The sequence below is a fragment of the Vanellus vanellus genome, assembly GCF_965231255.1.
Source record: "Vanellus vanellus genome assembly, chromosome: 4".
Classification (NCBI taxonomy): Eukaryota; Metazoa; Chordata; class Aves; order Charadriiformes; family Charadriidae; genus Vanellus; species Vanellus vanellus.
Window position 1 is genome coordinate 69,870,669 of NC_138909.1, and position 25,982 is coordinate 69,896,650.

General features: G+C 44.6%; 1 protein-coding gene across 5 annotated transcripts in view; it reads left to right on the plus strand.

Moving 5' to 3' along the window:
• The first annotated feature begins 424 nt into the window (after positions 1 to 424).
• Positions 425 to 25,982, plus strand: part of LIMCH1 (LIM and calponin homology domains 1) — a 189,829-nt gene continuing 164,271 nt past the window's right edge. For 2 of the 5 annotated variants that reach the window (XM_082482133.1, XM_082482135.1), the window contains exon 1: positions 425 to 632. In XM_082482133.1, coding sequence (XP_082338259.1) covers positions 537 to 632 — 96 coding nt within the window. In that variant the 5' untranslated portion in view covers positions 425 to 536. The remainder of the gene's footprint in view (positions 633 to 25,982) is intronic. The other 3 variants (XM_082482132.1, XM_082482134.1, XM_082482136.1) reach the window with 2 other exon arrangements.

Here is a 25,982-nt window from a genome sequence, read left to right on the forward strand (position 1 = left end):
AAAAAAAAACCAAACCCAAACCCAAACCACAGGGGTCCCTTGCCCCCGTCCCCATCCCGAGGGGTGCCCGCCCCTCCGGTGTCACCACGTCGGGGAGGGGGAGGCGGCAGCGGGGGGCATTTGCATGGGCTGAAGGCAAAGCGGCTTCGCCCCGTCTGTTTTATTTTTAGCCGGCAGCTCAGCTCAGCTCAGCTCAGCGCGGCGCAGGCAGCTCCGCTCCGCCGGTCGGGGGCGGGCGGGGCGGCAGGCGAGGGAGGACCGAGCCGGCGGGGCGGGCGGGCGGACCGGGCACCGGCGGAGGGAGAGGCAGAGGGTTACCGCAGGCGAGCCGCAGCCCAGGCGGGCTGCAGAGCGCCGCCGCCGCCCCCGGACCTCCCCCCCCCCAGCCCCGGCGAGGCAGGGAGAGGCAGGCAGCGGCCTCCGGCGTGTCTTCCCCCCCGACCCCGTCCCCCGCTGCGGCCGAGGCTCACCCCGGGCTGGCGGCTCGGTGCCTGGCCGCTCCCCCGCCGCAGCCGCGGCGCGCCGGGGCCCTGCAGATGGCCAGTCCCGGGCTGGAGCTGGGAGAGGTTCAGCCTCCCCCCGAACCCCCACAACCGGAGCTGGCCTTCACCGAGGCTCAAAAGTGGATCGAGGTAAGACCGCGAGTGCGGGAGCCTGACACCCCCTTCCCCCCTCCTCCCCCCCCCGGTGTCTTTCCCCTCCTCATCGCGGGGACTGCAGGGGTTTTAGTCTATCCTATCCTATCCTATCCTATCCCATCCCATCCCATCCCATCCCGGCTTTGCGCGCTGCAGGGAAAGCGGCCGGGCCCCGCCGAGCCGCTGTCTCAGCCCCCGCGCAGCGCGCGCGCCTTTTGGATGGACACCCCCCCAGAAAGGGGTTGGGGCGGTGGGGGAGGCCTTCTCTCCGCGCATCTCTTCCAAACTTAAATCCCTTTAATCGCATTTCCCCTCCCCGCCCGCGGGCTTGGGCTGTAAACAGGAGCCGCGCAGGTGCGCGGAACGGGCGCGGAGGCGTCTCCGCAGCTGCGGTGTCCCGGGGAGGGGGGGGGAGGGAGGACGGGAGGCTCCGGCCCTGCGCCCGGGCGGCTGCACCGCGGCCGCGCAGGCAGCGCGCCGCAGTGCGCGGAGGGGCGGCGAGCCGGGGGACAGCGGTGTCCCGCGGGAGGGGTGTCCCGCAGCCCCTTCGCCCATGGGTCGGCCGGGGCGAGGAGGGAGATTGGGTCTCGCTGCTCAGGCAGGGGAGGACAAAAAGAAAAACCAAAACAGAGCAGAGCCGTTTGCTCGTGCCATAGAATAAATGGGAAGACAGGCAGGTGGCGGGTGAAATTTAATAGTTAAATATTTTGGCATGTAACAATAGAGACACTTTAAATAGCTCTTCATCTCCTTGCCAGTACAGAACACGCGTGAAGGTGGTATGAACCCAGATAGCAGAGTAACGGCTCCCTTCGGCTGCGGGCTTTGCATGTCAGCTGCAGCTTTTCGTAAGCCCCGGTGGGTTCTGTTTTCTGACAGCCGTTAGGCAAATCGTTGTTGAAATTGTTGTGACTTCTAAGATTCCCTGAAGCCCTGGGAATTTCAGACTGTAATGGTTCATTCCAATATCAGCCGGAAAGGTAATGCTGTGTCAGACTTCAGGGAATTGGCACTGACACAGTAAGCCGGCTGGTGTAGGACCAGAGGCAGAAGAACAATGAGGAAATGTGAAAAGAAGGGCTTTTGTGCCAAGGAAAGGTGAGTATGCAGCCTGGAAGAGGAAAAGTGAAGCGCGTATAACCACTGGTTGTCTTGGGAAGATGGATATGGTGGTTTCTATATAGCTTTCTTTATAGTACAGGACCAAGAGGAAGGCACATGACTCTGTCATACGTATGGTACATAAAATACCTTGTGACTTCTGCTGACTTGCTAATGAACCAAGAACTCAATGGCGAAGCAATTCTCTGTAGGTAACGAAGCTGCCAGCAATCACTCCAGGCGCGATAATAATTAAGGGGCTATAAGTCTTCCTATATAAGAGCAGAAACTAGTGGGTCAGGCGGAAACTTCCCCCTTGGGCAGTTTATTCTGCAGTTCACCGTGACGGGGGAGGTCTCGCGCCTGTTCTTGTGCAACCCAGGGCCTGGTGAGCAGAGCAGAAGGGCTCTGAACTCCTTGTGCCCTTCGTGCAGGCCCATGTGCAGGTCCATGTGTACAAACGAAGCTGTCTATAACTTCTTGTGCTTTCTCCTCCACTTTTTTAATCAGCTTGATGCGTGAATGACAAAGCTGTAACATGCTGTTACTGTTGCTGCCGTGCTCTTGCCTGCGGGAGTGTGTCATGAGCCTGGAGCGTCGCCATGGCTGTGGTGTGAGAGGGAAGCATCTGCCTTTCCAGCAATGCCCAGACTGGATGCTCCTACAAAGGAGGAAGGAGCTTCCAGTGAAGCAAATGTGGTTTAATTTGCCTAACGTGTTATATTTCCTTTTAATCCCAGTTTGGCTTAAGCTCTGGAGCAAGAGGGTCAGCATTCACCGTTCTAAATCTGGATAATTTGGACTGAGCAAAGTATGCAGAACTTGACTCGTTAGTCCAAGGTTACTGAAAAGCAATGTCAATCTTAAAAAGAAATAAAACTAAAAAATGAGGAATGTTACAGGTATCAACATTCAGTGTGCCAAGCCCTATTGATTTGGGTGAAAAACAGAAATAGGGGTCATGCTGTGGCTGGCTGCTAGACCCATCTGCTTCAGCTGGCTCTGTATTTGTCTCTCACCAATTTATTCTTTGGCCTAGAGACTGTAGCAAATGTCCAGTATGTTGTGTCTTCCAGCTCGCTTCTGACCATTTAAAATGACATCTCTCTCAAATGAAAATAAAAAAAAAACCCTTATGGCTGCAAGCAGGGCTGATGGACCTCCCTAGCACGGAGAAGATAGGCTAGTGAGGATGTTAGCGGTGTGAGACAGCTTAAAACCTGTCTTAGGCTGTAAAATAGTGCCATGCGAGGAAATTAAAGCAGAAATGGACAGATTGAAAACTCTGAGCTTGCTGTGCATTTTTATTTCTAACGATGAAGTTGTGTGAGTTGCTAGTTGGATGCTCATCTGGTTTAAATCCTCGTGTGAGCGCTGTCACCATTGTGTAGCGCTGACAGGAATCCACCCTGCGGTCTGCAGCACATTTCTCCTCTGGTGGGGCTGGGAAGGGAGGCTGTCCTCTTTTTACAGATGGGGAACCAAGACGTGAAGTGATGACTGTCTAGATCTGCAAGGGTTGAGAAACTTCCCTTCCTCTGGTCCAGAGGTCTTAGGGACCTTGATTTTACTCCTTGGGTCTGTGACCTTTCACCAGAGCGAGTCTTCCGGGTGGCAGAAGTCTTCTTTTTCCTCTGCCAGTGTTACTTGAACCTGGATGCTGCAGGATAGGGCAGTCTAAGTTGCACTGTTGGGTGGATCCTCACAGTAATCCTCCTGCCTCTCCCTGGAGCTCTGAACCAGTAGCACGAAGGTGTTCCCCTGAGTGGGGAAAAGGGCCAGAGCTCTGACTCTTACTGCCACGGCTGCTTATATGCTTAACAGTTTGTGTTTTGTAAGAGAGTATTTCGAGCGGTGATAGATTTGGTGTCATCTGTATGTTGTAGAAGGTGGTGGGATTTTGGAGTTCTGTGGACTTCCTGCTTTGATCGCAAGTCATTTCGGGCAGGAAACCGGAGCTCAGCCTTAACAGCGTATTTAATTTTACATAAATATCTACTGTGCTTCCCTCTGTGTAACAGTAAACCCATCCTATTATTTTAGTTTAGCTTGGCATGTGCTTCTTAAGTGAAGAATGCCCTCTTAATGATAAAATGAACCATATTAGTAGCACTCAGAGGAATTAAAATAAAGGCACCAAGTGAAAAACCCTGTGAGTAAGCTACATCGATCTGCATTATTAAAGGTGTGGTATCTCATTTCAATTAATGCATCTCAGTTTCACTGAAAGAATATATCAGCCTTGTAAAGCCTGGTGAGTTACTACAGCAAAATAACAGATCTAATTTAATCTAGCGGCCTGTAATTTTAAAATGTCAAGGTTCCCTGTATGTGTGCTTAAACTAGAATAACTGATGGTTGGAAGAACATCTGTATAAACAGAGTTATTCTCGCTGCAAAGATTCATAAGAGTGATACAGTAATAAAGTCGCATTTAATACCGGTGTAACTCCTGAGGGTATTGTTATCTCCTCATCGCACCTCCTAGCCTTGCCTCATTAATATGCTCTCTCCTCATTGTTGAGACTTGGTTCAATTAGGGATGGCTTTTCCATAGACTTACATTCCTTAGAAACTTTGCCAGCTGATAAGAACGCTTCCTTTATAGTTGTATGGTAGTAATAAACAAGTCATGTTTTTCTGTCCCCTATGGTCAGTGCTTGACTCTGCCATTCCCTCTGGATGTGTATAGGCTAAAATCCATCCGCTTTCACTAAGTCTGCTACTTTTCTCTTGTATGCATTCCCCTTGAGAATTCTCTCCTTAAGGAGAAATTTGCGAGCCATAGGGGTCTGTTGGGTGTGGGGGGGTTATTTTCTCTTTTCCTTCTAGCAGAACCCTTACCTCTGTTAAATTTCCATACTGAAGGTGGCAGGTTTGAGTTGGTAGCAGTGGCATCGCTTCTTGGAGAAGCGGTGGGGGCCAGGTGTATTTAGAAGGGCTTCTTGATGCATCACGTCACGCAGCAGAGTAGGCGTGCCGCTTCTGCACCACCATCTCTGGGAAAGAGTTTGAGGGGTACAAAACCAGGAATGTGACTCAGGCAAACAAATTTCACGTGACTGTCTTGTGCCAGGGGTCTGGAAACAAGGTTTCTTTAGGGTGTCTCTCCTTCGTGTGGATGAAGTGCAAGAGAACTGAGGCTTATGGCTCCCGTTCCAAAAATATAACTTCAAAGGAGATGAAGGTAGTTCATTGGCAAAATCTTGTTTACTCGGTGAAGGGACTTGATTGGAAAATCTGCTATGGGGGTCTGGAACTTGAGGAATACACAACTCTTTATATGACCTTCAGAGTGTGGAATGACACTAAGTGGGGTGCCCTGACTTTGAGGAACATCACAGATAAAGTACTTTTGGTGAAAAGTATTGATTAAGCTAACTGATTCACTGATTATACGAGTAACCTGTGTCCCACAGGAGTGTTTCTATTTCCAAATATGTGTAGACATCTACTTTTCCTTTGCTTTGAAGCTGATTTTAAGATCCTTGAACAAGGACTCTGGTTATGCTGGATATTGATACAGTTCCTAGAATGGTGGCACCTCTAACCAGACTGGGACCTTCGGGTGCCACCGCAGTCTTGTTGTCACCTGGATAGGAATGGATCGAATCCAACAAACATTTTTTCCAGTGAGGGGTTCTGGAGAAGTCAGTCCCACTGCCTTATGAGAGTATTTGAATACAACCATTTAAGTGTAGAATAACGCTCTAAGCCTTAAGACTGCATGGTTTTATTAATAAAATACTGTAGGAAAGTTGTTGAATGAGCCTCCAAGCAGTGCCTACAGTTCAAACTTCTCAGTGTTTAGCTGTTCTTTATTCTTTTTCTTCTGCTGGAAAAGTCTCTTACCTACACACTTTACATAATGTATTGGGAATGAATTTATTAAAGTGAGTAAGTGTATTCTCAGACTAGAAGGAACCTATGCAAATAGATTAGACAAGTTGCCTGATTTGTGCACAGCTAAATTTAGGCCAGATGAATCCTTCCCACAGTGTCTGTAAGGCAACCATGAAGAGCCAGAAGATGTGTGGCTGGCTTCTGGTTCTAGATGGATGTAAATGCAGAATAACTTTACTGTGGTTATAGTGACTGGACTCGGAGAGGAATTCTTCCCTGCTATCCCCACATCCCCTCCTGGGCAGCATTTAGGGACTGCAGGCAGGGCAGATGGCATGCTCGTCGTTCTGGCTAAGTTAGTCATTCAGTGGAATGACAACTAAATTGATTTAAAGGGGGTGGAGGAACCCACCCAAACTCTCTGACCCTATCAGACTACCACCTTCTAGAAATTCCTTCCTCTCCCAGTTGCCTGGCAGCCGACCTTCTGTCCTGTATACGTGGACCCAATTCCCTTGTCATGAGATCCGTTTAAGCCATGTTACAAGTAGCGCTTGGCACAGGGGTGAGAATAATCAGAACAACAATACTATTGATAAAGGGGTAATGTCAGGGAATGCAGGACTGAGCTGTTAATTGTCTTAAAACTGAATTAATGTCTCCTTTCAGTACTAAAATTTTAAAATAGGTAAAAGATCTGCCCTTAACACCGGAGTCTGGAATGCCATTACGCAATTGGCGGTGAAGATCAGTTAATGCAGCTATGTAACCTCATTGCACTTGTTTTGCTAGTGTTAACTGCATTTTTAAATTTTATTTATTTATTTATTTATTTATTTTAGGGAAAGTAATTGGTCCTGTAGAAAGGAAGGTGCAATCTTTCCCAAGTATGGAGGAAAATTAGCTGGTTGATACAACAGAATTGTTTTCTAGCTGATCTGGGAAGTGTTGTTTCATGACAGGCTATAAAAAATGCATTGTCTTTTGTTTGGAAAAGCTACCAGTCTAGAAGCTTTTGGTCCATGGATGAATACTTCTGTGCATTGGTTCTCCACAAACATCCCAACAAGAACAGTTTTGGAACAATGTTACAGAAAAAGCAATATTTATAGGGGTGAAAGTGTCATTTAAAAGGGCAGCTGCATAGGGGAAAGGTATGGACGTTTTGGCATGCAGGCCCTGAAGATCTAAGCTTTCCCTCCTTCTCCTTCCAATATATAATTTAAAAAAGAAAGTACTGATTACAGTAGCCACAATGGCACCGATAACATCACATCAAAATTGATAGCTGAAACTTCTCCCAGCTATGTTAATCGCTGTCTGAGGTGAAGCAGCTGCAGCGCGTGTCCTCGAGACAGCCTTGTAAGAATGTGAAGAACTATAACACACCCCATCTTAAAATGAAAAAACCCTGCCTATTACTGCCCTTTATTTTATAAGCAGAATAAATGTACTCCCTGTACCTGGGACAGGGGTGGGGCAGCGGCTCTGCTGGAAAGGATCTGGGGGGACCTGCAGGACGAGAGGCTCGGTGTGAGTCTGCTGTGTCCTGGCAGCTGGAGAGGTTAGCCCCTCCTGGTTATTCTGGAGCTGGTAGATGGATGGAAGTGGTTTGCTTCTGCTTGGCACTTGCCAGGCCACAGCTGAAATACTGTTGGAATGGGTCCGGAGGAGCGCCACAAAGATGATCAGAGGGCTGGAGCATCTCTCCTATGAGGAGAGGCTGAGAAAGTTGGGGTTGTTCAGCTTGGAGAAGAAGAGGCTGCAGGGATACCTTATAGTGGCCTTCCAGTACCTAGAGGGGGCCTACAAGAAGGATGGGGAGGGACTTTTTCCAGGGGCATGTAGTGATAGGACAAGGGGGAATGGCTTCAAAGAGGGTAAATTTTGATTAGATATCAGGAAGAAATTCTTTACTCTGAGGCTGGTGAGGCACTGGAACAGGTTGCCCGGGGAAGTTGTGTATGCTTCATTCCTGGAGGTGTTCAAGGCCAGGCTGGATGGGGCTTTGAGCAACCTGGTGTAGTAGGAGGCATCCATGCCCATGGCAGGGGGGTTGGAACTAGGTGATCTTTAAGGTCCCTTCCAACCTAAACCATTCTATGATTCCACACTGCATCCAGTTTTGGGGCCCAGAGCGCAGGAGGGACATTGGCAGGCTGTAGGGAGCTGAGCAGAGAGCCCCCAGGCTAGCTGGGGCTGGAGGACTTGTCCTGAGAGAGAGACTGCTGGAGCTGGGCTTCTTCAGGAGAGATGGCTTTGTGGGGACATGGCAGCAGCCTCCCAGCACCTGCGGGCAGGTTTTTGAGAAGGCAGAGCCAGCCAATTCACAGAGGTATCTTGTACAAGGGTGGGATACTTGTCATAAACTAAAACAGGGACAGTGATGACTTGGCATAAGGAAAAGTTACTCATCACAAGGCCAGTTGAGCATTGATGCAGGTGACCCAGAGAGGCTGGGAGATGACAGTTCCTGGAAGGTTTGATGCCTGACTGAGCAAAGTTGGAAACAGCCTGGTCAGACCTGAGACCCGTCCTTGCATGGAGCAGGAGGTTGGACGAGAGGCCCTCCGAGGTCCCCACCAACCTGTGCATCTTTGACTCCTTGACAGTGGGTGAGTCAAGATCACTTAATTCTATTTTTAATGCTACTTTATTTGTTGCTTATATTATTGTAGTGCTTAAGAGCGCAAAATCCTTCTCTATACAAAAGCAAAGCTCCTATGGTTTATGGCAGGCGTTTTCAGGGCATGTTACTGAGTTTCCTGTGTAGAAGCTCCTCAAGGCAGTGTAAAATGTGTTTGGCTTCCAATCTAACTATTTTTGCTAAACCTGTTTTATTTTAGAAAACTGTAAAATATGACTTATTCCCTTGGCTCAGTGAGGTTTTTTTTTTTTTTTTTTTGTTATTTAATTCATTGTGCATGGCTATAATTGACCAATAAGGAATTAAAACTATTTCCCTTGCTTTTCAGATCTTGAGAAGATGATGTGCAGGCTTAATTCTTGAGAATTCAGATGCTAAATCCTTAAGAAGTTTTTGTTTGGTATTAGTTGGTTATAAGAATCCTCTACCTTGGTAGTCACTCTGCTCAGTTCTAGTATAGCTTGCTACTAATTTTAATTAGTTAACTATTTTTTTAATTGTATGTTTGCGTGTACATAATAATTGTTGCTAGTAATCCTTACCTTAACAGAATGGCTAGCTTAGCAATAGAGTTAATAAGATAACTTGCATCTGATGTTAAAATTGACTTAAAATGCTCTAGTGACTTCTTGGTCAGTAAGGAAAGGAGAAAATCCGCTTTGTTTGCCTATTTGAAGAGAACCCCTATTTTGCTGGTTTCTGCTGTTTTGAGGTCTCATGCCTAGTATCAAAGACAGCATGATTTTGCAATCAAATTTGACAAGCTAAGATACTGAAAAATAATACTGCTGTGGCTTCTTGGCTCTGGTGTCATTGTCAGTGATTCACAGAGCACTTCATAAGCTAAGGAGCAGCGTGGTGGAGGCAGGGGAAGCAATTCTTTAATTCTGCTTTGTACGGCTGAATGAGTAAGGTAAGAGGGAAATGCTCTTCATTAATCTCTCCTTCACAGAGTTTTCTCCACGATCCTGGTTTGTGCTGGAAATAAGACAGGAATTTTTGCTCTATGTGATCCCGCAGTGAGTTTCAGGAACAGCGTGAAAGGAAAATCTCTCAGTGATGTCTTTTCCCTATACTATTCCAACCTCCAGAATCTCCCTGCCTCCATCTGACCTTTCCATGGGCTTCAGAAGAATCCCAGCCCTCTGGTTTTCTACAAGCTGTAGAAAGTGGCTGCACATATTCTGTGTAGTGCAAAAAAACCAGGAGTCTTCATCCTGAGACTGTAAATACATTCCCTATTGTTTCCTTTCCTGTAGTTGTTGGTAGATTTCAGTATGGCATTGCAGTCCTGAGCAATCAAGTCTCCGGCTGGATTACAGTATCATTTAAAAGATAAATTAGGCTGTTACCTGCCTTCTGTTCCTCAGATCATACATTGCTGTGATTCAGGTTTTTCTCACCAAGAGTGAGGAGCTGAAATCTGTAAAAAGAGTAATATGCAAGAGTTCCCAAAATTTAGTTTAGAACTGATACAATCAGCAGAAGCGCAGGTCAAGGGCTTTGTCATATGGTATTGATAATGCCTGATAGCACTACATCAGGTGAAGTCCCTTATGCAGGATAGGACTCTTGGAAGGAGAAGTTGTGAACTGAAGATGAAGAAAAGTGTATCTTCTTCTGTAGGAACTTTGCATTTCCAGACTGGCAGAAGGAAGCTCCAAATGACCTTTCCACTAAAACCAGAAGGCCAAGAAACTCAGATGAATTTATACTTCAGGAGCAGTCCACGGATTGGCACAAATAGTTGTAACCTTTGCTCTGACTTGAGAAGCACAGTCGTGCTTTTGCGTAAGCAGAAGCTGATGCCCATAAATAACTGATTTCGAGTGGGAGCAGAATGACTGCATGGCTGAAGAGGACAGGGGGCTGAGGTTAAAATCTCCTTGTGGAGCTTTTCTTTGAAAGCAGTGTTTTCCATAAAATACACGGGGCTATGTTATGCTGTTGTAGCAAAACAGAAGTTTGTGGCTCTGGTGGAATTTGGAGGTCTTCCTATAATGTCTTAAAACAAATGTAACCCCCAAATCCAAACCTATTGCTTCAGTCTTCAATAGCATGTAAATATTATAGGAAATTGTGGAACTCAGAAGGATTTAATTTCTTCAATATCAGTGCTGCATGTTTTATACCTGTCAGAGGTGTATTGGGTACTCCCCTCCATCTCCTGCCAAACAAACTCTGGAAACCCTTCATCCAAATGCCTACTCTACTAATCTAGAAAATTCTTAACTAAGACGTTTCTCTTTAGTCTGCTGTCAGAGAAAGGAAGCCTCGGTGTCTGGGGAAAAACCCTGAAGTCTCCCCCGCTTCGTTTTTTTGCATAATTCTTTATTTTAAGTATTATTAACTGCTTGCCTTTGGTAACAATTTTTCTTGTATTCTCCAATTATTTTTTTTTTTCCCCCCAATTTAAAAAGGAGCCATGGTGTGTTAGCTGAAGTTAGCTATTTGGTAGTGAGCATTTTCTGACTGAGTTTGTGGAAGGGGAGAGAGGAATGAGGAGAGGCAGAAGTGACCTCCTGGTCTCTGTCAGACCTGCATGGGCAGGGATGACCAGCGTGCCAGGGCGTTCAGCACTGAATCCCTTGGCTCTCTTTCCATGCGATTGTTGTGATTCGTTTCAGTGGGCTAACTCGCATGTATTGTTGCTACAAAAAAGCCTGGAAATTCTCTTTCAGTCCAGAAGCATAACTGTAAATATGTAATCTAAACAGAAAAAAAAATGGCAGCAACTCTATAAGTGTGGTTTTTTCTTTTTTTTTTTTTTTTCTGTTTATCGTTTTCCTGATTTTGATGAATTTGTTTTCTAAAGTTGTGGTTTGGAAAAAGGAAAGCCCTGATTTGGGAGCATGCATGTGTGGTGTCTGTCTTCTGCCAGTGTTTGGATCAGTTAAAGATAGCCAAGAAAATAAACTGTTTTACAGAAAAAAAAAAAAAAGTATGCTGGCAAGAAAAAGGAGGTGTCAGAATTGGTGAGTCATAGAGGTGATTCTCTCCCGAGTTGAAAGAAATGATATAAAAGCTTAGCCTAACATCCTACCCCTCCCCAAACCAATTTTTATTTCGACAAGGGGGCCTTCAGTTTTGGAATAACATGAAAAAACTCATAAATCAACAAAGTTCAAGCGACTCAAATGATCCTTTATTAGAAACAGCTTGCCTTTTCTCAAGAGAAGCAAAAAATACCCTCAAAACGTTTTAATTATGAACATGCAGATCTTCGGTCTTGCTGGGGCCTCATTTTCTCCTTCCCTCAGATGGGTACCACCCTGCCCGTGCTGCTCCTCTGCCGAGGGTGCTGGGCTGATGGGTGCTGTCTGTCGAGGTGGGTGCTTCTGCCCGCTGGAGGTATGGGCTGTAGGCAATGTTACGTTTTTCCTGCCGGACTTCCCAGGCACATGGTCACTTCTGAAAGTGGAGGCGGTGGCTGTTGCGTGGTGGCTCCTGGCACCCAGAGCCTCTTGGATTGGCACCGCACAGCTGAGGGTTAAGGTATTCCCTGTGAGGAGATGAGCGTAAAGGGAGCAGGGTGTTAAAGATAAAGGTGGTGAAGCTGCAAAGTAATTTCACCTCCCTCGTTTATCTTTCGATGATCACTTTCTCCCGGGAAGCAGTCCCCAGTTATGGGTCCTCTTCAAAGAGGAGCATCAAACTGGGTTTATTCCAGCCTCACGTATGAAGGATGCGCCGCAGTCGGTGCTGGAGCCTTCTCACAGTGTCCTAAACAAAAAGATCTCTATTTCCATTAAAAAATGCATCTCTCTAATAAGTGCTTTGCTACTTCATTCCTTTCATTTTGCTTCTCATGAGTAGCTTCAGGGGAGAAAGTAAGCAAAGCTGTTGTAGATAGCTGTGGGATAACTGAATGAAAATTCGCAGGGGTAGCTCTGAGGTGACATTCCAGTCAGATTTAATAGAAAACTTGTCTACCAGTGTTTGTGGGATTTTATCCATTAATTTCTATTCATTGTAGTTCGCTAGTGTCTCTGTAGCACTGCTGAATAATAGTTTTAATTCTTTACTTTTTGGTTTTGGATTTCAACCAAGATTCTTGAGTGCATATTCTGGTTATAGGCAGATCTAGTATTTGTGGTTTTTCCGCCCCCCTCAATATTTGTTAGTTTTTCAGTGCAGCGCTTAATTCTCCAGCGCCATACTGGCTTTTCTTTTTCATTTTGGAATTGTGTGGAGAAAACTTGCATTTCAGCTTCCCACATTAAGGGCCTTGAAATCAATAGATCAAAGCCAGAGCAGGCTTCTTGGAAGTGGTGCAATCTCAAACTGTGTTGAAAGCTTTTGTTTTCTGTCTTTTTCCTGTCTCTTGGTATCTCCCAAGAGAGGGAAGACCCTAAGGGGGATCTCTGTGTCGGGAAAGAGGAGTGTCCTGTCACTGTACACTTGGGGTGCGGAGCTACATGACTAGGAGGAACTGGCTTCCAGCAGTAGCAGTGGTGGCAGCCTTTGTACAGGATGGGGAGCTCCAGTATGAAGCCTTAAAGTGTCAGTTCCCCAGAGCTCGTAAGTGGGCTCCAGTACTCCTGGGAAATAGGTGCTGGTGGAGAAGGGGCTGTCAGTGTGAGCTGGGGGCAGTGAACATTTTCCAGTGTGCGCAACCTCAACCAGGTTGAGGTTTTCTTTTAGGGTTGAGAGGGAGAAGGTAGGCATCTCATACACCAAAAGGTATGGAGAGAGCAAAAGATAAGCTCTTATTTTTGTATCTGATGGGGCGTGAGGGGGCTTTAGGCTTAGAACTGCAACTGCATGTGAGGCATAAGTGGTTGGTGAAGCAAATGTGAGAGAGTCAAGAAAGTTGAGATGCTTATGCATGTTACAAGCTCTTGCTGGTACTCTGTGTTTACTTTGAGTATGAGGAAGACCTTTCATTTCTTCAACAAAAAGCAAGTTAAAAAAATCTCTCTTCTACAATGTAGAAAGCATCTGGCAAGGGGCAAAAGTCACCCCAACAGCTACATTCATGTCCTGTGTTGTCCAGAGGTGTATCATAGCAGTTTTCCTTAGGACAATGGCATGAGAAGGAAGGAGCTGCTGCCTGATAATTCCTCCCCAACCAAATGCATTTATGCATTGCCATGGAAGTGTCTTATAAATGACTGAAGCAGTGTTTGTTGGCCTGTGCACTTGTTCTGCTCCTCAGAGCCGTGATTTCTTCCTGCCAGAAGTCTAATGAGGCTGTTGGAGGGAAAGAGTACACTTGGGAATTTCTAGAGTGTGGTAACTATAGCTCTTTCCCTCCCAGTGCACTGACAGATTATTTGGACTAATACAACTAGGAGAATTATGACTTTGTTCTTGCTGATAAATCAGAGTGCCTCTTTCTTGCTCATCAACAGCCCATCTGATTTCACATCTGACTTTTGAATGACTAGAGGGCTAGGGGCAATTTTACTTGCTGTTTGCATGGGCAACATTGGGGGATTTTGTTGTCTGTAAATGACAGCCCAGGAACCCATCTGTCAATGCAGAGCAGTATAAGGAGCAAAAGGCACTCACTTGATGCATCTGTCATATGGATGTTGCCAGCTGTCTGCATCCTATGTGCCCTAAGTGCTTTAAATATCCTTATGTTGTAGAATGGCTATTGCAAGCTCACTTGAATAATTTGTGTGTAGTTGGTCACGCATCCTCCTTGTATCTTCATGTCTTCTGGAGCATATAGCTTCAAGTTTTTTCTTCCAAACTTGTTCCTGGGTTTCTGAATAGGCCCTTCTTTTTACTGCTATTTTGAAGGACTGATAAAGCTGCATTGCCACTTCAAGCACCTTCATAGGAACCGGAGTCCAGTCTTCTTGGGTAAGAAATGCAGCATCTCTTATTTCCTGTGCTGTATGTTGGAGCTTAACCAAGTAGGTAAGGTCTTGGCTCAGAGCAACTGCTACGCCTTGAGCTTCTGATGAATGATCTTATCCCAGCTCACCATTTGGACAAGCCACCCCAAACATGATGCAGTGAAAAAGAGTTTAAGAAATTCAGTTGAGAGAAGGGAAAAGATGGGGAGGAGCAGAGTCTGGACAAAGAGCATCAAGAGAACACAACCTGTAACGGATAGATACTTCAGAGGATATAAGCTAGATCAGGCATTTCTAATCCACTGTAAAATCCTTTTATTTTTCTGGGGAGTCCTGCTTGAGTCAGGATCATGATGCAGGCAAGATGTAGCTCTTTCTACTGGAAATACAGGATAGCAATTCTGCCTTCATTAAGGTGCTTGGCAGAGCCTGATAGAGCTCCTCTGGTAGTTTCTGTGAAGTTGTTTCTTTCCTTCACAGTTACTCTGTGCCAGCATTTAGTATCCCTTTGCACCTTAGTGGAAAGTGAGAAGCATTGAGTACAGATAGGTACTGACTTGACTTGCCTCATCTTCTCTTTGGAAGAGGCTTGGATAACTCAAATTCATTCCAGAGTTACACTGCTGTGTTTCAGATCAAAGGAGGTGATTCTGCCCCTCTACTCCACTCTCCTGAGACCCCACCTGGAGCACTGCGTCCAGCTCTGGAGCCCCCAACATAAGAAGGACATGGACTTGCTGGAGCATGTCCAGAGGAGAGCCACGAGGATGATACGAGGATGATCCAAGGGCTGGAGCACCTCTCCTATGAGGACAGGTTGAAAGAGTTGGGTCTGTTCAGCCTGGAGAAGAGAAGGCTCCGGGGAGATCTTGCTGCGGCCTTCCAGTCCCTAAAGAGGGCCTACAGGAGAGCTGGGGAAGGACTTTTTACTAGGGCATGTAGCAATAGGACAAGGGGGGATGGCTTTAAACTGGAGGAGGGCAGGTTCAGATTGAACATTAGGAAGAAGTTTTGCTTTATGAGGGTGGTGAGGCACTGGAACAGGTTGCCCAGAGAGGTTGCTGAGGCCCCATGCCTGGAGGTGTTGAAGGCCATGCTGGACGTGGCCTCGGGCAACCTGGTCTAGTGGGAGGTGTCCCTGGCTATGGCAGGGGGGTTGGAACTCGATGATCTTCAAGGTCCTTTCCAACTTAAACCATTCTATGATTCTGAAGAGAACAGTTGCTTCTTTCCTTTGCTGTTTCTGTCTTTCTTCTTCATACTCCCCTTTTTTAAGGTAGAAGGTGGCGGCGATGGCGGCAGATGTTAGTTAAGCTGTGGTGTCAGCTCCTGCTCTTTGCTTTGAGATTGGGCTGAACATACTGCTTTCCAACTCTAGGTGGTTGCTTCTCTAGTCAACTTGAACGGCATTTCATCCTGACAGCTGTTTTGCTGACATTATTTCTAGTTAGTTATTCATTGGGATTAAGAGCTTTCTGCAGCCAGAACACTTTGCCGGGAGGTGCCGTCATTTGTCAGACCCATTAAACCGGTAATTCTATAGTGCTTAAAATTTTTAACTTGCCCTGCATCCTTCATATTTAGAGTTCCAGCTTAATTGCTCCATGGGCAAAGAGTAAAAACTTACCATAAATACTCTCCTTTTTCTATCTTTTCCCCTCTCCTGCAATATTTTTCAAGCCAAAACCTTAAAGCCAGACTTTGTTCAGCTTTAATGTTCTTTGGGCACCACACATACCATGTGTGTGCTTGGGGTTCTGTATACCGCTGTTCCCTGAATACTTAGTGAAGTCTGTAAGCACAAGAAGGTCTCTCTTGGCATGCGTCTGTATTGTTCACTCCCTGAAGGTGATTTTTGCTGCTTCCAAATTTGGTCACATGGGCAGCACAGTCTTGGGAAGAGAGTTCTTGTAATGGTGGTGATGGTGGCACCGCTGACAGTGCTTTCTGCTAGTGCTGAAGGTGCATGTGGTGCCCCTTCGACTTGGCGTCCTCCTCTCTTGTGGAGGTGGCAACAGTGGTTCATGTCAGCACAGCTGGGCTGGGTGTAGCTAGAGGAGAGTACTTTCTGGGGACGCTTGGTGCTCGAATGGCCGTTCTTCTCATTTCTCTGCTGTTTGGCAGTCACCTGGAAGTAACTCGTGTCTTACGGTTTGGTAGCTCCCGTTTTAAGTTAATGTGCGAGTGTTCCTCCTGTAATTAAAATAATCAGTTCTATTTTGGATCTGGACCTTAGTTTGTCCTGGCAGTGGTCCAGGCTGGATGGAGGGGCTTTGCTTCCTTAAGCAGGTTGTTTTGCTGGTGATAAGCGGGTAAAGGAAGAACTTTGGGGTACGTGCTCTTGCCACGTCTGTTTCTTTTCTAATGCGTTCCTCCCTGGCCTTGGGTCTCATGCGTGATGAAGAGAATGCTAAGCATATGTGTTGGTCTCTCATGGTCTGCATCTGACTTCAGCTCTAGTGACACCTATTCACACATTGTATCTATAATGTTTGGTGCAATTTTAGAAAGAATTGTGATAACCCCTTAATTTTTATCATACCCATACCCTTTTCCCTAGGCTCATCAACTTGTTCTAATTTATCCTGCTGTCAGAGTCCACTGAATGAATTTGATATGCTTCTGGTGAGCAGTTCTCTCGTGGGCTAACCATGGGTGTGAAAGGAGAAAAACAAAGGTGGTTTTCATTATTAGAAAGAACAAAGCCATGAATAGAAGGGCAAAAGAACTGATGTCCCTTTCAACAGGAGATAAATTTCCGATACTCTGTTCAGCTGATGTGGGTTGTATTTTTAGACTCAACTGACCTAGGTTTAAGATGTCACCGATTTCAGATACCAGCCCATTTTATATTTGGAAATGCAGGTATGTGTTTGTGAGTATGATCTGACACAAGAGAGTTCTGTCTGTAGAATGAGAGAATAATATTAAATCCTCTTTAAAAAAAAAAAAAATCCTGCTACCATGTCTGTAATCAAAAGGTTCATCTTCTTGAAGTTGAAGACTATAAAAACTGACTGCTTACTTAAATTTTGTCAGCAGAAAGATTTACTAGGGAAGTATTGAGAAATTGGTTTGTGTTTTTTCTTTTTTTTTTTTTTCCTTAAATGGCAGACTCAATTTACATGTCCAGCTGTCTCTCAGAGGTGAAAGAATTAAAATTCCATGAATTATGTTTGTATTGTCTTGGCTATCCCAAGGATATTGTACTTGGCTATCCCAAGGATAGTTTTAGGGCCACCCTGCAGACCAAGCAGACGATCCAGCTTAGCTTGGTACAGGTGGGAGTGGAACATGGCTTTCTAAGACTTTGGTTTTCGCAATTGAAATAAAAACTGCCAGCACTGCCCTACAAAGTCAAAGCCCATTGGTGCCCAAAAGCCCACTAGCCTGCTGCTATTTTCATTTTTTATAAAGTAGCCTATAGAGATTCCTATGTAATATGTCTATTACCAATATTGCCTGGAGTTTGACAGCACTTGACAGTGGTGCAGGCTGGAGTCAAGATTCTAGCTCCAGATGAACTCTTTGATTATTTAGTCCCCGATGGGGAGATTTCGTGAGTACGTGTCTTGAAAGACCACATTTTTTGCATTTCCATCATTGATGATGGCTTCTTATTTCCTTACTAAGTCCAGACATTCGCTAGCTTTGTTCTCCAATACTCTGGTATTAGGGTAAGTTTTGTAACTTGACACAGTGACTCCTCCTGGTTTCTTGGTGGTGGTTTCTGTTACCATAAGATTATATAGTTAAATTTTTACAGGAGACTTATAATTTTGCCTTAGAAATTTAGCATGCTAAGAGTAACTTGGCCTTAGTCAGTTTGTGCTCTTTTGTTGTGGCTTTAAGTTAGGGTAACAGAAGGAAATTCCGTAACTCAAATGGAAAAATAAATTATTTGTATTTTTTAAGTACATTGATGATTTTGGTTTTTAATCTATGATGATGGCTTCTAATACCACACAGTTGGTATAATATTGCAGAGAGCTGAGGAAGGCTCGGTGTACTCCTCTGAGCATACCTGACTTTCTATGCCAATAGAGCACCAGAAAGTCCAGCTTCATGCGCTCATGAGCAGCAGAGCTTGTGAGAAGACAAGTGAATACTAATGCAAATGTTAATTTCCTGTATACAGGAATATCTCTGCTATGCATGGGCTACTGCTGGAGTTTGGGGCTCCACTAAAGCCCAGCCAAGCTATTTGACTTCAAGACAGCACAAGAAAGCTTCTTCCATTTGACTTTTTAATTTTTTTTTCTTCCTGTTTTTCATCTGAGCATATACTTTGCCCGACTGTTTGCTCTTTTGGCACTTCATCTCCTGTCCTGTGCTTTCAGCCTTTGCTAGACTTACACGTACAAACTTAAAAACACTGAATTACCACGAGGTGTGCTGTATTCTCTCTGGGGAAATAGGTTTTTACTTTACTCATCCAGTAACCAGCATCTTAGAACCTGATCTCTCTGAAAACTGCTAAATAAAAGTGAAATAAGAATTGTTTCTGAATAATTACACGTGTTAGTTTCTGTCTTCAGTCTTGGAGAACGTGATGAAATTTGCAAGGTCAGGCCTGCTAAAATAATACAATAGTGTTGTCTCTGCAAGCTCAATTCTCCTTCATGGGCATGCATATTAAATACGTGGTCACTGCTGTGTTTCTTCTGAGTATCTCTTTAGCGCGCAGAATGAATAGCGCAGCTCTTAATGAACAGCTATTCAGTGTTTCACTTTCTCCTGACTGTTCAACGTGCACTCCTGTGCCATGTTTATTATGTGCCATTCAAACCAAATCCCCAGGACTGAATTACTTTCTCAGACTTTTGTGGGGCTCATCATGACAGTATCTTTGCCAAAAAGTTCTTTGCAAACATGCATCTTATTTCATACCATCGCTGTAAGTACTGGGACTGTGGTACGGAGCAAAATGATTCAAGACTATGCTAATTTGACACTCTTAAGACCTTGTATTCTTTGCCATGTACTTAGCATTCTGTAGCATTATAGAGGCACAGCTGTGGCTCTCTTCCATGCGCTGGGATGTCAGGCAGTCATAGCAAATGACTAGTAATCAGCTATCAAAAGCTTGGTTTAAATGGCTCGACTAGTAACACAACTGGGTACAGCGGCACATGCCGGGAAAGCATTCAAATCTCAGAGCAAGCCGTGTAGCTGGCTGAAATATAAGATCATCTCTTCAACTCCCTGCAATTCTTTCCTACTTTTGCTGCCTACGTACAAATTATACAGGCAAGGAAATATCATTGTCCTTGCCTGAACTGTTTCTCTCTAAGGCTTTCAGTCTCAGTCTCCTGTGATACGAGTGACCTAATGAATTTTTCTTGTCTTAATACCGGTTCTTTGTTCTTTATGATTCTCAGGCAGTTTCCTTTTCTCCTGTCTTCTCATTTCCATCGCTTTCATACTTCAGTGGACTGTGTGCTTTAAAGTTGGCACCAGCCTAAATGAGAGAGCAGAGTGGGTGCTGTTGAGCCATAAGATTTGGGACTGGGTGCCACCCTTACCTGTTTGAACAGGAAGGAAACGGGGCTGAAATGCCCTTAGCTAGGAAACTTTTTTTTTTTAATCCTACCAGGGTACAGTCCTAGTGATTTATTTTCCTTGCTAACAAACTGCTGTAATTATTAGTACTCTTCTGACTAGCATTACAGACCTTCTGTCTTCACCTCCCTGGATAAAGCTGATCAAAGACTTGTCCAGCACAAATTTTCTGGCTTACCATACACATTTCAAATGGAATAAACCATTTTTCATGCTTATGATCACTTTTTGGAAATAAGGAGTCGTGATGAATTAGGAGTCCATACATTAGGAGTTTTGAAAGAGCCTGTGGTAGGAGAGAGGGCTGGCCGGGCTAGCCAGTAACATCTGTCCTGTTGTGTGGAGTCGTCTGTTCCTTGGTATTCAGGTTGTCTGAATTCTTTGGCTGAAATTCAGCATGTGAAGGTTAATAGATTAAAATTTGTCTGTAGTAAAGGCTGTGGAAGCTTACTCTGTCAGTTTGTCTTAGTAGTGGATCTGCTTGCTATCACTATGCTATTCTAAATCTGCTTTATCTCAATAACATCTTCACTAGCTTCTGTAATTAGAATGAAAGTCAAACTGAAATGATTCATTTAATACCCACTATGCCATTTTTTTTCTTTTTGTATACTGTACAACAGTATTCATTTGGAATTCTTTAAAATCTGAAATGTCTTGTGGCAGATTTGAAGTAGGGATTTTTTTTTTTTTTTTTAGTTTAAAAATCTACAGATTTCACTTTCCTTTTTGACCAAACTGCAAAGTATGAACACTCCCTAAGGCTGTTAGGTACCTTTAACAAGAATAGATGTGTGTCATCTTTTGGTAATGGTTGAAGGAGAAATTTTTTAATTTCTCTGTAATAAAGGATCCATAATACATTTGACTAGGAAACATAATAAATGGAACCATCTTGGTAATCAATAAATAAATTCAGTATTATGGAAGTAGGATGACTTAGAGTCCATGTTGTATTGTGGGTCACACCAGACATACCATGTCTTGAACTTAAAGTGTGCTAAACGTTTACAGGTAGTGGGCATGAAACAAAATAAGGGATTCTTAAAGGAATATTGTATGGGACCTGGGATCAACCTAAACCAGTATAGCTGGCTTTTTTACTTTTTTGTCCCCATAGTCCTTCTTTGGGTGTGTACAAGTCAGTGCAGTTGTAGGGACAGCACTGTCTCTGCATATATCCCTTCAGTTGTAAAATATGCCAAGTATTTTTGAGGCAAACTGTTGATAAACTCAGGTCCTACTAGCTGATGATTCTTTGTGGTACTAGGGGGCCTAAAGAGAAGGTGCACATTAAGTGTGCGCACAGGCACACCAACCATGTCTTTAAAGTGATGTCACGTTTCCCTACAGCTAATTCTTGGAAGGCTGCGGGGACAGCAAAGTGATGCTATCACATTCAGGTAGGAGGTAAATTTCTGGCTCATCTCAGAGAATCACTCTTGCCTTGGAGACCCTTCAGGTTTTAAAAAAATTTGGCTATTTCCAAAGTATATGGTGACCCTTTAAATGTTACGATAGAAGCTTGTTTTTTGTATCTGCTTTTGCGCTGCAGCTGTAAGATGAGCTGCCTTATCTAAAATAAAAGCTTCAGGGAATCAGAAAGCTATATATATAAGTTGAGTTAAGTTTTAGGATGCCATTGTAAGACTTCTGTTACCATTTTTGTAAGATAAGTGTTGATCAGAAAAGAAACCTTATCTGTCTGGCTTTGAAGCACAGGGTCTACATCATGCGAGTCTCTTTTGGTGTGTTGGCATGAAGTCATCTCTCGGAACAATAGTTGCACTATGACAGTGGGCAGAAGTAGAGGATAGGCTCCCAAATGGGGACACGGCTAAGCAGAACAAAAGTTTTGGCTGGAACCCTGGGAAAATGCTTGCAGCTAGTGTCTCTTGTGGAAATGAGGAGAAACTTGAGATTTTAGCACAAGGTAGCTTTGTGCAGGTTTCTGCTGATGGCAAAGAGAATGTGGAAAGTTGCATGGCAGACACTTGATAACCAGGCACCAAGAAAAATACCTTTTTATGTTAAATCCTGTAGGTCCAGGTGGTTTCTAAAAAACTGAGAATGCACCTTTTTTCTCAAAGTAGCTGAACTTGCCTTAAGAGGAGGAGCTGGCAGAATGAAGCTGCCCAAAAGAGGATTTTTGAAGGTGGAGTGTGCCTGTTGCACTAATTTGATCCAGACACTATCTCACGCAGGCTCTAGAAATAGCCCAAAAGACAGTAAAGAAGGTAGTTGTGTCCTGCTGGAAAGAGTGTGGTCATCGTATCTGTGGCTTGTTTATTTTCCCATTCCTTCATATGTGTGAGCATCACCAGTTTCCCGCCTCTGAAAATCAGATTTTCTATTCTATAAAGGGTCGAAGAAGGCAGCTGGCTAATTCCCTCTGTACTTTCTTGGGTGCTCTTGCAGAAAGCCTTACAGAAGACGGGAACGATTTTATCAGTCTTTACCTAGTTACCCTAAAATTTGAGGGTTGAGGTTCTGGGCAGTAGGATATGTTTTTGTAGGCTCATTAGTAGCCTCTTTCCTGTGATTTCTCACAGGGTATCACAGCATTTGCCTGAAAGTGTTATGACTTTTGTGAGTCCTGTTGTGGTTTTGTTTAATGTGGTACTAGAAAAACATCAAGCATTTTGAGTAAAAGACTCTGCTTTATTGAGATCTACTATATGGCCGTTTGTTTCACCCATTAAAGGTTACTGAGGACACAATTTCTGAATACAAATATAAATTTGGGGAGGAAATAAATAAGCAGACAAATACACATGAAGAAAAGATTTGCATAGGAACTCTTAGTCAGAAATTTGAATAAACAAAGTTGATTCAAGACTTAGTCATGTCTTACCACTGCTTAAAGAGCTTGATGGGTTTTTTTGTTCCAGTATTTAAGCAAATGTGGTGAATGAAACTGAGGAAAATTCTAGCTTTAGAATTTGTTTCTGTCAAAAAGTGGATTATTAGCTCACATAAACTAAATATCTGAGCTTTACATACACTATTTGGTCGGCATATTAATTTTTGACTGGGGAAAGATGGTGTTGAAGCTTAAATTTATTCTGCAAATTCAGTTCCTGTGGAGATTTTTGTGACTGCCAGCATGAGGAGCATCACCATCTTTATTTCGGGGGAAAATGAGTTTCAACATAACAATGTTATGACATATTCTGTTGAAGTTCCTTTTACAAACGTTCACATGCGTTTATGAGTCAAAGCAGGATGACACACAGAGACTGAAGTAGGATTTTGATTGTCAGTCTTCAGCTGGCTTTTATTCCATCTAGCCGTATATACAATGTTGAATATATGTAGGTACAAGACACCTGACCTTTTCGTCCCTCCCTCTTAGATTCAGTTAAGGGATCGAGGTTAGAGGAATGAAGACAGTGACCAGCTTCACACAGCTGGAGGGAGCTCATCCCACCTGCTCTAGACTGGCCCTTAGCTCTACCCAGAAGACCACCCACCTCTGAGGGCTGACCTCAGAGATGGACTTTGCTATGAGGTGAGGCTGTTTGAGCACAGCACCCTTTTCTGTCGTGCTTGGCTGGCATGCTGGGAAATAACTTGTATGTGGGTTTTCTCTTAGTTGTGAAGGTTTAGCTCACTACAGCACAGATCTCATCGTTGCTGAACCTGGGAACTTGCTTAGCTATTGATGTGGGCATCTGCCAGATTTCTGACCGAACTCTTGGCTTTCAGAAGGTCCCCAGGTGCTGCTGTTGTATGGCACGTTTAAGAGCCTCGATGCCTCAGTAAGGTTAAGCGTCTGCTGTTTGCAGCTCTTCCACCTAAGCCACTGATCTCCTGTGGCAGTATTTCCCCCTTAATTTTCTCCTGCTGTTATTTTCATGCTGTTGGTTTCTCGGCCTTGCAGCTGTGACCCCCGAGAGTGTTACTAGGCAGGTTCCCCTGGGAGGTAATTCTCCCTGGTGTCAGGCACCCTCTTTCCCTCCTCTTCCTTATCTCTTGCTTTGTAGATTTTTAGCTCGTATTAGAGGAGGAAAAAGACCTATTGCACAGCAAAGTAGGTGAGTCATTTGAATACTTGATAACTATTATCCCATGGTATATATACACAGAATCTTAACAGCTAATCAGCGTGAAACACTTGTACCTAATTTGACATTCTCCAGTCAGTGCTAATAGCATCATATATGGGGACAACTGTACTCCTCCAACATTCAGGTGCAAAATCTGCCCCTGGTTGGGCAGCTGTGCGGGTAAATGGGCACTGTCTCCAGCTGGCCTAGGAATGGGTCTTCTAAACTTGGAGGTCTGAAACGAGACAGAGTATTGTTAGCCAGCTCTGCTGCCCAGAAAATGTTCTGTAATGAACGGTGACATGTGAGTGCCTTCACTGAAGCGCCTTGCCTGTCAGTTTGGTGTACTGTAGCCCGTTCCTCGCATAAGACACCGTGCCAGCCTGTTAGTGGACTCATCCAGCTGTGTCACTGGTGCAACTCAAGGGAGAATACTCCAGAAGATAAAGGCTGTCTCAAGAGCACGGCTTGACTGATGCCTGTGGCCATCTTTAAGCATGCCATTCCTTTTCTAAAATATACACTGAAACCAAATATCCCTGACATGTCCAACTGCTCCCGGAATTCCCTCCTCCTCCCTCTCCCCCCAGACCCTGATGCCATCCCTCTTCTTCTGTCTCACCCAAATGTTTTGCTGGCCTCAAAAAAGGCAACTCCTAACCTAGTGTCAGCCACTCTTCCCGGCCATGAGACTTGCGGTGTTTCCCTTCTGTTTTTAAATGCTGTCCCCACTCTGCCAGCAGAAGGGATGCCATAGAGATGGCTTGTTGTCTTAGGTACCTTTTTAGCCCAGCTGAGACCTGTTCTAGCAATGGGCTGACCCACTCAAATGCTGAGTAGGCCCTGCAAAAACCTTTAGGCAGGGCTTTATCAGGGAAAAAGTGTGAACTGGAAATGTAATAGATCAAAATACACCAAGATGTGGATTTACTGTCTGATTCCATTGCAGCTGATATATGGGTAGACTGTTACCACTGCCATAACTCCACCTATCAAGGAGGGAATGTGGTGGATGCAATTATTGACCAAGCTTCTAGTTTTCTCGGGGTCAGTGTGCTCGCAGAAAGGGTGTATAAATTTGTATTTTTAAAGTGTTGTTGTTTTTAAGATAAGCCAGAAAAATGGCTCGTCCTTGCTGTTCTCAGAGTTACAAGGGGAAAGCCGTGTCATGGTGGCTGTCTGATTAAAAGCAGGGTGGCTGCTCTTAAACGTGTCGCCAGGTGATGCTTCACCCCGGCTTCCCAGCGCCTGAGGTTAGCCTTGGACCGCAGCTGTGGTGCTCAGCTCTGCTGCAGGACTTCCCAGCTGCTCCCGAGGCCAGAAGTGGGGTCTCGTGGTTTTTCTGTTTAGTTAAAAAATGAGAAAAAAAAATAGCTGTCGGGGTGGGGGGGAACAAACAAACCCAGAACTAAATGGAATGTGGGATGATGATTGATATACACAGATTTTAAGGAAAGCATAGTTTGTAAACTACAGCTTTGTCTTCACAAATAATTTTTTTCGGAGGAGCTAAAGACAGCTTCATCTTTTTTCTTCTGTACAACAGTCATTTAGAGGTGATATATGTTCAGGGAATCAAATTTTGCAACAAAGTGAGCTCCTGTAATGGGCTCAGCAGATGCTGCGCAGGGTCAGAGCATTTTGAATTCTCAAGTTTGGGGTTGGCTTTTTTTTCCCATTTTCTTGATTTCCCCTTCTCCTCCCCCCCTTACACCCCCATTTCCTAGAAGCTGTGTTTGCATGTGGCTTTTTTTTTTTTCATTCCCTTTTTTCATTTATCCCTCTTTAAGGGGCAGTTACGAAACTCTTAGCATTTCTGGGTGTTCTTTTTGCAGTTGATGTGTGTGGTTCATTTTCATCACCGAATGGGAGAGAAGAGGGATAGGTTAAGGATCCTCCAGCAGTCTGCCTAAACTTACTGCAGAGAAAAAAACCTAGTTTTGATTGTCCTTGAATTTATATGGTTAGAATAAAAGCATCTCAGATTTCTTTTGATTGCTCGTTGCTTGCTGGCATGTATATATATATTCATTAAACTATCTCAGCAGTCCCGGGGAGGGCAGTTGAGGTAGTCCTGCCTTGTGCCAAGTCCAGCGGCGTGCTCTTGTTGTGACATTGCTTACAGCTGCTGGGCTGAACCGTCTCAATTAGTTGTGGAATTAATCTGGTAGCAAAGGGTGTTGTTTGTCTTTGCCGGGGAGGTCTTCAAAATAGTTCGGGTCTGGGGCTTCTGACTCCATTGGTTTTCTTCTGTCCTCTCTCCTTAAGCTTTTGCAACAAGTCCCAATGGCTTCTTCCTTTTGGACAAATTTAGGAACTGCTATCATGTTGC